At 56.5% G+C, this 13,015-nt stretch overlaps 1 protein-coding gene across 6 annotated transcripts in view; it reads right to left on the reverse strand.

Annotated features, from left to right (window-relative positions):
• Positions 1 to 10,087, reverse strand: part of TMEM94 (transmembrane protein 94) — a 24,003-nt gene extending 13,916 nt beyond the window's left edge. For 2 of the 6 annotated variants that reach the window (XM_059149767.1, XM_059149766.1), the window contains exons 1-2: positions 9,966 to 10,087; positions 127 to 246 (exon numbers count right to left, since the gene is read on the reverse strand). In XM_059149767.1, the coding sequence (XP_059005750.1) occupies positions 127 to 246; positions 9,966 to 9,989 (144 nt within the window). In that variant the 5' untranslated portion in view covers positions 9,990 to 10,087. Of the gene's footprint in view, positions 1 to 126; positions 247 to 5,829; positions 6,096 to 9,965 lie in introns of those variants that run through there. The other 4 variants (XM_059149765.1, XM_059149763.1, XM_059149764.1 and 1 more) reach the window with 2 other exon arrangements.
• Between the last annotated feature and the right edge of the window lie 2,928 nt (positions 10,088 to 13,015).

The raw sequence follows: 13,015 nt of genomic DNA on the forward strand, positions 1-13,015 counted from the left end.
ATTTTTAGCGCGGCTCCGGTCGGGTCACACCGCCCGGCGTGAGGTGGGCTCCCGGGCCGAGCCTGGGCCCCCCACGCCCCTCTGCCATCCCAGCCGGGCTCTGGCTTCCCCGTGAAGAGGCTTCACCTGCCACGTGAGACATTTCTTCCGCCCTTTCACATGTCCCTCCAGCACTGCCTCCAGCTGCTCCTTCAGGATGCTGAGGGCCTTCCGGGTAGACAGGCCCAGGGCCAAGGGTGGCTCGCCCTGGAGGGAAGCAGGCAGCAGTCAGCATCCCTGCGAGGCCCAGGGCACTGCCCAGGGAGGCCTCCATCGCAGGCCAGAGGCAGGGATCTTTCTTTGTCTTCCCTCCCCCCCCATCCTCCCTCTGCTTCCTCCACCCGCCACCCCCCACCCCGCAGCTCTCAGGGTGTTTGCTCACATCTCCACCACCTTAAAAGCCCCCCACTCCTCAAGGCCAAGTTAAAAACAGAAACAGACTTACTCTACTCAGTGACTCCTAACCCACCTGCCAAGGCCATCGGCATCTCCCAGCCCCACGCACTGCTCTTGCCCCTCTCACCTCCCCACCGACCTCTGCTGCCATCTGGGCATTTCAGGAGCCGAAAAATGGTGTTGTTTTTGTTTTTGTTTTTTTAAAGTGGGAAGGAGGAACTAATAAGGAGTTAAAAACATTAAGAAAAAAACCACCAAATACTGTTTCCACCATTTCACAGAAGGGACCATACTGTGACACTCTGGCATCAGAAAGGACTCGACAAGGGATAGTTGCCCTCAGGAAAGGACCTGCAATGCTGTCCTCTCCTGTCACCGAGGGTAGCAGAACAGAGCATGGATGGGGTGGTCCTGGGCGGCACTGGGGACCACCCACGCTGTCCTGTAGGAGCCTGGCCTGGCCTCTGCTTACGGACAGCCCCACTCCCAGGCTTCGCCCCGTCTTCTCCTTCTCCGACTGACTCCCCTCCATCCACGCCACAGCCCATCCCGAGGACATCTTAACAAATTCATGTATGTTTCCAGGACAACCTCGGCCACCGTCGTGGAGTCCCCCACCACACCACCAAGCTACAGCTCCTGAAGTTTAACTCCAGGCATGGCCCAGATGCTGACCTGTTTACTCCGCAGCCACACTGCTGTTTCACAGGCGCCTCGGAGTGGATTCGTCCAAAACCCTGGAGCGTGGCCCTCCCAGCTGGACAGCTCCGCTCCTGCAGTGACCACCACCCCCCTCCCACTCCTCAGGGTCGCCCTCTTCCAAGCCAACTGCAACATCCAGCCAGTGCAGTGCACCGCCTCAACTGACCCCGTTTATCATTCAAGTCGAGCCCAGACTCCAGAGCAGGACCTGTGATCTACCAGCTTCTCTAGCCTCTCCTGCATTTCCTCCAGTCCCCAAGCAAGCCGTGCTCTCCGAGCTCGGGTGCAAGTACCTCTATGAGTTTCCCTCCCCGGGAACATGCTCCCGGCCCCAAACACCTCTCTCTTCCCCTTCAAGCCTCATCTCCTACGTCAGCCGCTCTGGGAAATTTTCCCAAGGCCAAGGGCTGCACGTACGGGGCGAGTGCACCCGGGGCACTGGCTCCCAGTCTGCATTGTGGAGAACTATCATTATAGGTGGACTTGTCTCGCTTTCCCACCAGATTGCCAGTTCCTTGAACACAGGTACTGAACTCTTCCATCTCCACAACCCTCCAAGCAGCTGCCGAGACTGGCTGGCACGCAGCAGTGGGCTCATGGCCACTCCCTGGACGAATGGAAGAACAAGTGCGCACACACAGCTCCAGTGACCCCAGGGACAGGTTAATCAGGGCTTGGCAGCCGGGGGTTCGCAGCCAAAATACCTAGAGCTTCTAAAAACGTGGATGTCCAGGTCTTACCCAAACCTACTGAATGAAAGCTTCTGAAGGGGAGTTCAATGCACACACTGAATCTGATACAGAGATTCCCCAGGTCGGGGGTCCTGGGAAATAAAAAGCACCCCCCCAGGAAAGGAGTGCTGGTGGATAACTGGATCTTTCCCAAGAGCTCCGATGAGAGCTCCCACCAGGAAAGGTTCCTGAGCAAGAGGAGAAAAGCCCTAGACTTGGGGCACCAAGAAAGGGGCTGGAGTTACCTACCGAGTCCTGACCACGGTTGGCTAACCCTGGTGACGCCCTGGCCAGTTCAGCCCATGGCTGAACTGGCCAACATTCCAGACTTCCTCCTCTGCGCCTGTCTCCATACAGGACACACATCCCCATGACTGGAAGGGGCTGCTGCCCTGGGGTGGCGTCCCGTGACCACAGACCCATCCTGGTAGGACGCACCTGAGCAGAGCTCCCGCACGGGCCCACTGACAGCTTTCTCCGCCTGTGGGATGAGAACGGGCTCCAGACTGAGCCTGGCCCCAGGGCTTCCCAGATCCCTTGCCTAAATCTCCCCTAATCCCTGCTCTCCATGCTGGCTTTGGGGGATTATGAAGATAAGAGCTGGTTCTTCCCAGAGGGGATAACTGGTTATTTCAGCTCAGGAAGATAGGGCCCTCTGGGCAGGGGCCCCACACCCCAGCATGGGTAAACACCCCAGAGCCTCCACCTCCCTCTGGCAGAGATCCTGAGGCCCTCCTGAGAAGCCGTGATCCACAACAGAGGAGTGTCAGGTAAGTCAGGTCTGCACGTCTGCCTCCCTGACTCCTGACATGGAAGGGGAGGCAGGGAGGCAGAAAGAAGGGAACCAGAGGCCTTCTCGTGTCTAAGGGGCTGGTCCAGGGGGTGATGCCCGTTCCCCCCAATCCAGGAAAGAAGAGGATCTGGCGGGCACAGCCGCTGCGCACGCAGCCTCCCGTGCTGCCAGTCCCTGCTGCCCCCATTCCCCCAGGCTCTACTTTGTGAGCTCTCTCTCCTTCCCAAGAAGGACTTGTCGGGGCCAGGCCTCCAGAAATGCTGCAGTGAGAAAATGTCCTGGAGGCAGGGAAAGGCTGGCCTGCAGAGGTGGAGAGATGGCGCGCGCCAAAGAGACAGGAGCCGGGGATTGGGCAGGAGAAAGCGGGGAGAGGGGAGCGGGGGCGGGGGGGGGGGCAGATAAATCCCAGAAGAGCCGCAGGTCACGCGGGAAGCCACTGGGTCTGGGATGAGGACCCTGCTCAGAAGGCAGGCAAAGGCTCAGCCAGGGAACCAGGGTGACCCCCCCGCCCCCGGCAAACCGGGCCTATAGACTTTGGACATCAGCAGCTCCCCTCCTCTTGCCCCGTGGCTGTCCTGACATCCGCCGCCTCAGAAGGGGATCCACTTTTTCTCTCTGCACCCCAGTTCCTAGCACCTGCACACTGCTGCTGTCCAAGTGTGGGAGGCATGGGCCCAAGGGGGGCAGATGCTCCTGGGGCAGGGCCAGCAGAGGCCCGCCCGCTGACTGTGCGCATCTACCCACGCATGTTGTGTCTGGCCAGGAACACCAGCTCCAGACCGGCGATTAAAGATGGCACAGCAGAAGAAAAGTAGCCACTCTGTAATCACACGCCCCGAGGAAAGGGCCTGCCCATACAGGTAGGGCCCGGGGGCAAGGACACAGCCTTCTGGGCCAGCCCACTCTGCAGGGCCCCAGCCACACTCCTCCAACGGCCTCGGCCCCTCAGTGACACGGAAGAGCAACACGTCACCCTGTCTCCGGCAGATTTCCTGTTACCAGTAAAAATCACTGCTTCTCTCATTGTGCTTCCCCGCCCCCTGCGATGTGAGAGCCAAAGCCTAGGAACCTGGTGGAACTTCAGCATTTTCAAAGGAAATTTTAAAAGGCCCCTGGGCAAGCAGGCTCTGCCGGCCTTTCTCAAAACGCAAATTAGGCTGGGCACCAAGGGGGAGACTGTGCCAGGATGCACAGGGTTGGTTTGAGAGATAAGGACCTGCCTCGCACACGTGCCATCTGAAGGTCTGCTTTTCTTCCCTACGGGGCCAAGAAGCGAGAGAAAAACTGCCTCAGCCCTCAGTACCCAGCGGCAGTAAGAGATTGTTCCTGCCTCTTAGATGTTCAAAATCTCCCACCCCACCCCAAGGCCGGACACCTCCCAGGATGATCCTGGGGCAAGGAGTGATGGCTAAACCAGGACTCCACACCAGAGGGGAAGCCTGAGCCTGCCTCTCCCCTTACACCAGTGCTTTGCAGGTAAAAGTGACCCCCATCCCCCTGTTTTAAATGCTCAGGCTCAGCAGGACCCAACAAAGTAACTTGAGGCTCCAGGAAACCCAGGCGCAGGACATGCGGCCACAGATGCCCATCGTGAGCTGGGCTTCTCCTCCCTTTTCCATCATCAAAGAGGGACCCTGGGGGTGGGGGTAGAGGGGTGCCTGGGCGGCTCAGTCAGTTAAGCGTTCAATCTGGATGTCAGCTCGGGTGATGACCTCGGGGTGGTGAGATCAAGCCCCGCGATGGGCTCCGCGCTCAGCGTCCAGTCTTCTGGTCCCTCTCCCTCTGCTTCTCACCACCCCCGCCCCCTGCTCTCTCTTTCTCTGTCTCTCTCTCAAATTAATTAAAAAAATTTTTTTTAAGGGGACACTGGGAGGGCATGGGGATTTAGATAAACAAAAAGGTGGGGCAAGAACTCGATCTGTCCAGTGAGAATTGTTAGAACTCCATACTCCTCGGCACCAGTTCTATGGGGCCTGACGCTGAGTGCCTGGGACGGTCTCCCAAGCCTTTCCAGAGCCAACGCCCCTCAAGTCTCTTGCACCCCCTTGGTCAGGTTTCCCAGGTGGCCCAGAGCCAAGAGCCCCCACCCCCGAGTCCCAGACCTTTCAGGACTTGTCACAGGCTCTGTCCCCATGGCCGCCGGTTTCCTTCCTACTTCACCTATTTTGGGAGCAGAATCCAGGTCCCATAGGCTCAGGTAGATAAGTTACAAATTCTGACTGTGACCCTCAGCCTTAACAACAGCAGAGAGCTAATTAGAGCTGGCTGGCCCCGGGGTGCCTGGGTGGCCCAGTAGGTTAAGCATCTCCCTTCAGCTCAGTTCACGATCCCAGGGTCCTGGCATCAAGCCTGGGATCAAGCACTGGGCTCTCTGCTCAGTGGGGAGTCTGCCTCTCCCTCTGCCTCCCAGCTCTCCTGCACTCACTTGCTCACTCTTTCTCACAAGCAAATAAATAAAATATTAAAAATAAATAAATAAATAAAAAGAACTGGCTGGCCCCTCAACCAGGTCCCCACCATCCCAGCTTTCTGAGCCAGTGCAGACGGGGTAGGGACCCAAAACTGGAATCCAACATAATGCCTAAGTCACTGAAGCTGGGTCTCTTGCAGTAGCCACGGTAAATCTCTTCTGAGCTTGGCCAGACACAAATCTGTCTTCAGCCAGGCAAATCAAAGCCTCAAGCCTCTTCCTCTTCTGGGCTCATGCTGACCTTGGCACTCCCGCCCATCTTCTTCCTCTTGAAACTGCAGAGGAAATCAGCGGGGCCCTGGCTGCTCCCATCTCAAAGACCCATGTGGTCCAGCCAGAAATAGCCCCCCCACCGACTGGCCCCGAGGAGGGCTGACATCCGGACCCAGGGCTTCCCATCACCTGTGCACAGAGACCCAGGTCCCAGCATAACTCGTCAGGATGCCCCACTGGGACACGCGGCTCCAGTCCTGCTCTGGGTGACTTGGGAACCCGACTGGCATCTCCCTAGACACCCGGGCACCCTGGCTCCCATTCTCAGCCTCCTTCTTCCGTCCTAGCAACCTCGTAATCTGAGCTGCCTCCGGTTCGGCACCCATCCTCAAGACTTGTGGCAACTGCTGAGCCCAAAGCCTTGCACACAAAGCAGAGAACAAGGCGTTTGCAACAAAAATATAAAACCAAGTCAGCATACTCACTTTGGTGCATTTGCCCTGGTGGGGCATCCATAGCTCTGTCTGCTTAAAGAGCATGGGGTAGAGTCTGAGCCACAAGGAGTCAACTATAGAACTTCCAACACCACCCTCCAGGAGAGAGGACAAGAGGCAGGAACAGAGAGGAGAGCGAGCGGGGAGAGGAAAAAAGGGGGAGGGGGCCGGGGAGCGTGGGAGCCAGGAGCCAGCGCCGAGCCCGCAGAGGATCCGTGCAGACGGGAGCTTCAGGCTGCTGATTAATTCAGCCTATTTCCAGTCACGCTGCAGATTTAGGGAGGGAGGAGGAGGCAGTGCAGCAACAGCCCGTGGGAGGGAGGGAGAGGCGGGCAGGAGGGAGGGCGGAGCCGGGTTGAGGGGAGAAAGTTTGCAGTTGCGCCGCCAGATGCCCAGGAGCTTGGCCCATTCATCAGAGGCCACGGAGGGGTGAGCGGAGGGGCGCCTGCAGCCCACCGGGTGCGCACCAGTGGTGCGGGGGGGGGGGGGGAGCCCAAGGGCAACCGTGGTACCCAGGACTGCCTGGGCTCTCCCCCTAGACCACCCCTCCTCGGCCCCAAGTCCGGGCAAGGTAGAGAGCGCCCCGACATCCCTCTGAGGCTCCCAGGATGGAAGCAGGCCAGCAGCAGCTCTTCCCACACTTGTAGCTGCGGGAAGGGGGGGGGACTTGCCCGTTATTAATAGCAGCACATCCAGCGTGGAGGGGGAAGGACTGGCAACTGAGAAGCCTGTAGCTGGGACTTCTAGGAGGCAGAGCAGGGGCCGGAAGCCAGCGGAAGAATCCAGTGGAAGACTCCAGCAGAAGGGCTTCTGAGGATTCCAATACCTAAGACCTAACACCTTCCCACCAGGTTGCTAGGTGGGGTGGGGAACCCCCAACAGCAGAGCTCAGCCAGCAGCTGAGACACGCATGGTCACACTTAGACACACCTGCCAAAAAGCTTCTGGGACAGGAGACCCCCTGGACCTGGGGCCTCCACTCCCGCCCAGTGACCTGGGGCTCCAGGAACAGCCAAGAGAGCCTGTGTGTCACCCTGGAAGCCCAAATTTGACACACAGGTGGCCCTGGGAGTAGACTGGAAACTTCTCAGCCTATGTCCAGGCCACCCTTAGGAAGGGGCTGCAAAACCCTATGGGACAGAAAGAAGCCGAAAAGGTCCAGTCATGAGAGAGCGCAGGTTGGAGCCTGAGCACGGTTCTCTAGGGCTCTGTCTCCCAGGCAACACCGACAACACCATCTCCACCATCTCCACCATCACCAGCAGCAGGGAAGGGGAGAGAGCCTCTCCCCTTCCTCTAGCACAGCTCCCTGGCCCCCCAGCCCACCTCTGCCAAATCCTGATCTGAACAGAAGGAAAGGAGTCCAGAGGGTAAGGGCAGGCAGTATTCCTGAGGTGCGAGCCCCAGGGAGGAGGGGTCAGCCACGCAGTGGGCTGCAGCCTTAGCAAACTGCCAAGGAGAGTGGCGTCCCCGTGGCCCCTGCTCCAGGACATACCTCCCCTTAGCTTTCTACAAAGGCCCTGCTCTGTGGGCATCACCACTGAGCAAACTCTCCCTCCTGCGTGACAGGCCCTGGAAAGAAGAGCTCACAGGGTCTAAGCTGGGGGTTCTGCAGGACTCCCATCCTGCCCCGTTCCCACACTGCCCACCTCAGCACGCGCAAAGGGGGGGCACTGCACCCAAGAAACAGAAGTCCGGACGCTCACTGCTACAGCACATCCACCACAGGGGACCGGGGACTGAGGAGAGGAGGCCCTGACAGCGAGACGGGAGGACTGGGAGGTCACTAAGGGGGGGCAGAAAAGCAACCAGCGACAGCCACGCTGATCCTGGGCTACAGCCAGGGCCCGAGAGGCCCCTTTCAATCAACTTCCGCCATCCAGCTCTCTTCATTCCCACGCCTGCAAGAAGCCTTGACTGTTGGAGGCCACGGGGGTAATCTGGGGAAGCCCATGTGTACAGCTCACAAGCCACTTCCAGTAAAAACCCTGTCTGGATCTATCTCTCTTTTTTATTTAAAAAAAAAAAAAAATTTATGTATTTATGTATTTATTTATTTATTTTTAAAGATTTTATTTGACAGACAGAGATCACAAGGAGGGGGAGAGGCAGGCAGAGAGAGAGGAAGGGAAGCAGGCTCCCTGCTGAGCAGAGAGCCTGATGTGGGGCTCAATCCCAGGACCCTGAGATCATGACTTGAGCCAAAGGCAGAGGCTTTAACCCACTGAGCCACCCAGGCACACCCCGGTTCTATCTCTGAATTGCTTGTACTATTAGTTCTTCAGCTGGACTGTAAGCCCCTCCAAATGGGGGCGACCTCCACAGGGCCCAGAGCTCCCCCAACCCCAAGGACGTATTCTGTGAATACAGCCGGTGATATGTCTACCTCAGGACTCATCTCTCCAAAACAACCAAGAAGAGAGTAAAAATCCTGTAGCAAAACTGACCGCTGAGAGCTATCCTTCCCGGGCACCCAAGGGTTCTTCCTCAGGCTTGAGAGAGAAGCTGGTTCACAGATCTTGGTTTCCCCAACTCAATAGGAAGTGGTGTTTCAGCAACAAGGCTGGAACCAGAGGACAGCACTGTCCTGTTTTTGAGACATTCAGCCTCACCCAGGCAGGCCACTGCATCACACAGTAAATAGCAAAGCTTCTGGGGGTGGGGGGGTGCCCCCTGGAAGGGAACAGCTCTGGCAATGAGACGTGGCAGCCTCACACCCAGGCTAGGGGAGAAGTCCAGGTCGCTGGTTCCCTCTGTGCCAATCACTCACAGGAAGGACACCTGCAGATCAGTGAACAGGAGGTCGAACACGCCTCCTTCAGGTTCAGGCCTCCAAGCCTGTTCCACAGCTGGTCCAGAGGCACAGGAAGTCTGCGGCTGAGCGAGTCAGCAGGAAGCCAGGCACCCCAGAGACCCAGCGTGTGGACCCACAGCTCCCACTCCAGACCTTCCAAGATCTCTTTGGCAGGAAGATCGCTGTCCGTAAGTTCAGACTGATAAATATTTACTGAGCCCGTGCTGCCTGCCAGGCTCTGCGCTAGGAGCTGGGGACAGTGGGACGAGATGGGACAGGCAGATTATTTCCATACAGAGTGGCAGGCACAGTGGTGGAGATACTGTGATCGCAGGAAGGAGGGACATCTGGAGGGGGAGGAGGGCTTGTCAGGAGAAGGCGATGCGCGTGGTGAGGAAAGAACAGGAAGAGTTCGTCCGGGAAAAAGTAGGAGCCAAAATGTGGACAGCGGACCCAAATCCTAAAGCATGCAGAAGGACGCGTCACATGTCCTAAAGGCCAAGGCGGGGGAGATGGGGTCGTGGGGCCCAAGGGCAGCAGCGGGATGATGGCGAGCTTCGCCGGCCACACTCCAGGTTTCAGCAGGCGGTGCGAGCCACTGGTGACTTTTAAGCAGAGGCGACAAAAGGTCAGCCCTGCGTTTCAGATACCTTTCTCTGACACTGAGTGGAGGAAGGCGATCAGAGACAGAGGGACCCGCATGAAGCCGTGCCAGAAGCCCAGGCAAGCGTTGGAAGGACCTCCCCTGGGACGGTCTTCGTCACAGGAGGAGGACACTCTGCCAGCAAATCGACTGCCCGGGGAGGGCAGCGCACCTGGAGGCCGGGAGGCGCACCTGCGTCAGGCCGGGAGGACGGCGCCCACCTGGCCGGTGCCTGGGCCTCCTGGCCGCTCACCTCCAGCTGGTTACGCAGCTGTGTTTGGAGTCTGACTGGGGAGCTCGTCCCCAACCACAGAGAGGGTGCCCAACCGTACTCAACACGGCTCAGCAGGTTGGGGCAGAGCTCTAGCAAAGACCAAACAAACGAAATTACACGCCCCTGGGCAAGAAGGGGAAGTCTGGCTCAGAGCCAACCCAAATCAGCAACTGCTCCCAAGCGCTGAGCTCACCCCCCCCTTCGCCCTGTGCTCCCAGTTCCCCGAGGGCTTCCCAGCCCAACAACAGCACCCTCTCGGGAGGATCACCGTCCTGTACCCCCATCCTCAGAGCCACACCCCCTCTCTCACTTTTGGTTTAAAGCCCCCAAAAGAGGACCTCCCAGGCCAACATAAGTAGAGAGAGTCCAACTGCGACGCACAGACGACACCCATCCGGGCACCGACCACGGCCTACCGTGTGCTTCTCCTTCAGATCCATGGGCCCAGAGTACTGCAGGCATGCCCAGGTGAAGGCGGTCACCCCCAAAATGAAGGCTCCTCCCCAGCATGGACAAGGCCCCGCGACTCTGTCACAGCTGCAGCATCTGGACAGAAAGAAAGGAGAGACCCCGTGAGCCCAGGTTGCTGAGAAACACGACAGTGTTGCCTACACAGTACAGCAGCACATGAAGTCCGGAGCCCGGGGCACCGGAGCCCCCCAGACCTGTCCTGGCAGCACAGCTTCCGCAGGCGCTCAGCTTCGGGTGGATTAGAGGCACCTAGCTGGCTCAGCTGTGTCAAGATTACTTAAATAAATGAAAATGTAAAAAAAAAAAAAAAAAGGTAAAGATTAGGAAAACGATTAATTAATTAATTTTAAAAATAAACAAAGGGGGCGCCTGGGTGGCTCAGTGGGTTAAGCTGCCTTCGGCTCAGGTCATGATCTCGGTCCTGGGATCGAGTCCTGCATGGGGCTCTCTGCTCAGCAGGGAGCCTGCTTCTCTCTCTCTCTCTCTCTCTCTCTCTCTCATCTCTCTGCCTGCCTCTCCATCTACTTGTGATCTCTGTCAAAAAAAAATAAAAATAAAAATAAACAAAGGTCAGCATCAAGGTAAACTGGGACACGCACACACACGTCCACACATGCACATGCATACACACAGGCCCATGGGCCTTAAAGCGGAGCCTCCCGCATGCTTTGCTGACAGGGCAGCGCTCTAGGGGCACTTGGGCGGATACCGACCTGGATGGCTGAACCAATGTGATAACAATCTGGAAAGTGAAGACTAGCCCTACCTCCCCATACACCCCCTGACCCTCCCCCGCCCACCCGCGCAGTAGACACGCTTTAAGAATTTCAGGCCATGGGGCGCCTGGGTGGCTCAGTGGGTTAAGCCTCTGCCTTCGGCTCAGGTCACGATCTCAGGGTTCTGGGATCAAGCCCCGCATCGGGCTCTCTGCTCAGCGAGGAGCCTGCTTCCCCCTCTCTCTCTGCCTGCCGCTCTGCCTACTTGTGATGTCTCTCTTTGTGTCAAATAAATAAATAAAATCTTTTAAAAAATAATAATAATTTCAGGCCAGGGAGGGTTTGGGTAGAGTGCCCTCGAGTAATCTGGTTTGGGGCCCAAGGACTGCCTGGGGAGAAGGCGCTAACCTGCGGCTGGGGGCGGTGCTTTCTGGGGCCTGCAGCAAAGCCTCAGAAAATGGAGCTGGTCAGAAGCCCAGGAGAACTGACCCATAAAAGAGCAATCTAGGAACAAAAAAAAAGCTATGTCCAGAGACCCCAGCTAGGATGCCAAGGCTCCGCGGCCACCGATCCCACTCCAAAACCCCACGTCATTCCTTGCAAGGCAGCCCCAGCGCTGCCCTCATGGGTTGGCGCTTCCACATCTCTTCCGACCCCTGAGGTCCGCAGCCAGGGCTTCGGAGCGGAGCGAGCTAGCCCAGGGGGTCAGACACAGACAGCGACACTGCAAGCAGCCTCCTAACGCTGTGACATTTGGTCTCTGGCAGCCGACTGAAACGCGATCCTGAGAGGACAATCCACCGCTCCCCAAGGCCGCTCTGACTCACGGGGCCCAGGCCCTGTTTACGAGCTCAGCTCAAGGTCCCCGAGCACCCCTCCCACCAGGGGCTAGATGAGGTAGTGGCCACACAGGGCAGGGCACCAGAAGCCAGATGGGGATGGCGCTTGGCTCCTTCTCCCAACACAACAGGAGTGAAATAACTCTGTGGCCAGCTGGAACCACAGCGTTCAGAGAGGGCAGCCAGGAGCAGGACATTTCTCTAAGAGTCTCTGTTTTCCCATCACTCCATACGTGGGATTCTGGGAAAAAAAAGTCCCCAACTGTCTGATCTGAAACCAGCAGCTAGACCCTTAAAGGGCCAGTTCTACTCCTGGTCCGTTGTGAGGTGAAGCATAGGGTTCAAATTTAAATACCCCTGGTTCAAATCCTGGCTCCAGCATGTATCAGATGCCCATGACCTTGGCAAATTACTTGTCTCCCTGGGCCTCAGTGTTCTCGTTCAGAGAATGATGCTTATTTCACAAAGAAGCAACAAGGATAACATAAAATATTATTAGCAGACCATCCAGTACAGTATTTAGCATATAGTAAGTCTTATTAAATACTTGCCATTACTATCACCAGGAAACAAGAAATATGAACAAAGTGCCACCTAGGTGAAGAATAAAGGCTCAAGGGGTGCCTGGGTGACTCAGTGGGTTAAAGCCTCTGCCTTCGGCTCAGGTCATGATCCCAGGGTCCTGGGATGGAGCCCCGCATCAGGTTCTCTGCTCAGCAGGGAGCCTGCTTCCTCCTCTCTCTCTGCCTGCCTCTCCCCCTACTTGTGATCTCTGCCTGTCAAATAAAGAAATAATATCTTAAAAAAAAAAAAAAAAGAATAGACTCAAAAGTAAGGAGAAAAGGGGTGCCTGGCTGGTTTAGCAGGCAGAGTATGGGACTCTTGATCTTGGGGTCATGAGTTCAAGCCCCACGCTAGGCCTGGAGCTTACTTTAAAAAATAAAATAAAATAAAATAAAAAAATTAAAAAAAAGTAAGGAGAAGAACAAATAAATTAAAGGTATAGAGATTGCAAAGAAATATGTAAAACAGAATTTATTTGCAGAAGACTAGCTCATATGGGAAAAATTCTAAGAGATAAAATAAGTATGCAACGTTACAAGTTACAAGGTCAAAATACAAAATTCCTATATGCTATGATGAAATACAGCAAATATTTAGGAAAGGCCTTTTTTTTTTTTTTTTAAAGATTTTATTCATCCATTTGACAGGGAGAGATCACAAGTAGGCAGAGAGGCAGGCAGAGAGAGAGAGAGAGAGAGAAGGAAGCAGGCTCCCCGCTGAGCAGAGAGCCCGAAGCGGGACTCGATCCCAGGACCCTGAGATCATGACCTGAGCCGAAGGCAGCAGCTTAACCCACTGAGCCACCCAGGCGCCCCGAGGAAAGGCTTTTAAAAACAAATATGTAAGGCCTGTACACTGTTGAGAGAAATTCAAGAC

Source organism: Mustela lutreola, chromosome 15 (genome assembly GCF_030435805.1).
Source record: "Mustela lutreola isolate mMusLut2 chromosome 15, mMusLut2.pri, whole genome shotgun sequence".
In the NCBI taxonomy this organism is placed as follows: domain Eukaryota; kingdom Metazoa; phylum Chordata; class Mammalia; order Carnivora; family Mustelidae; genus Mustela; species Mustela lutreola.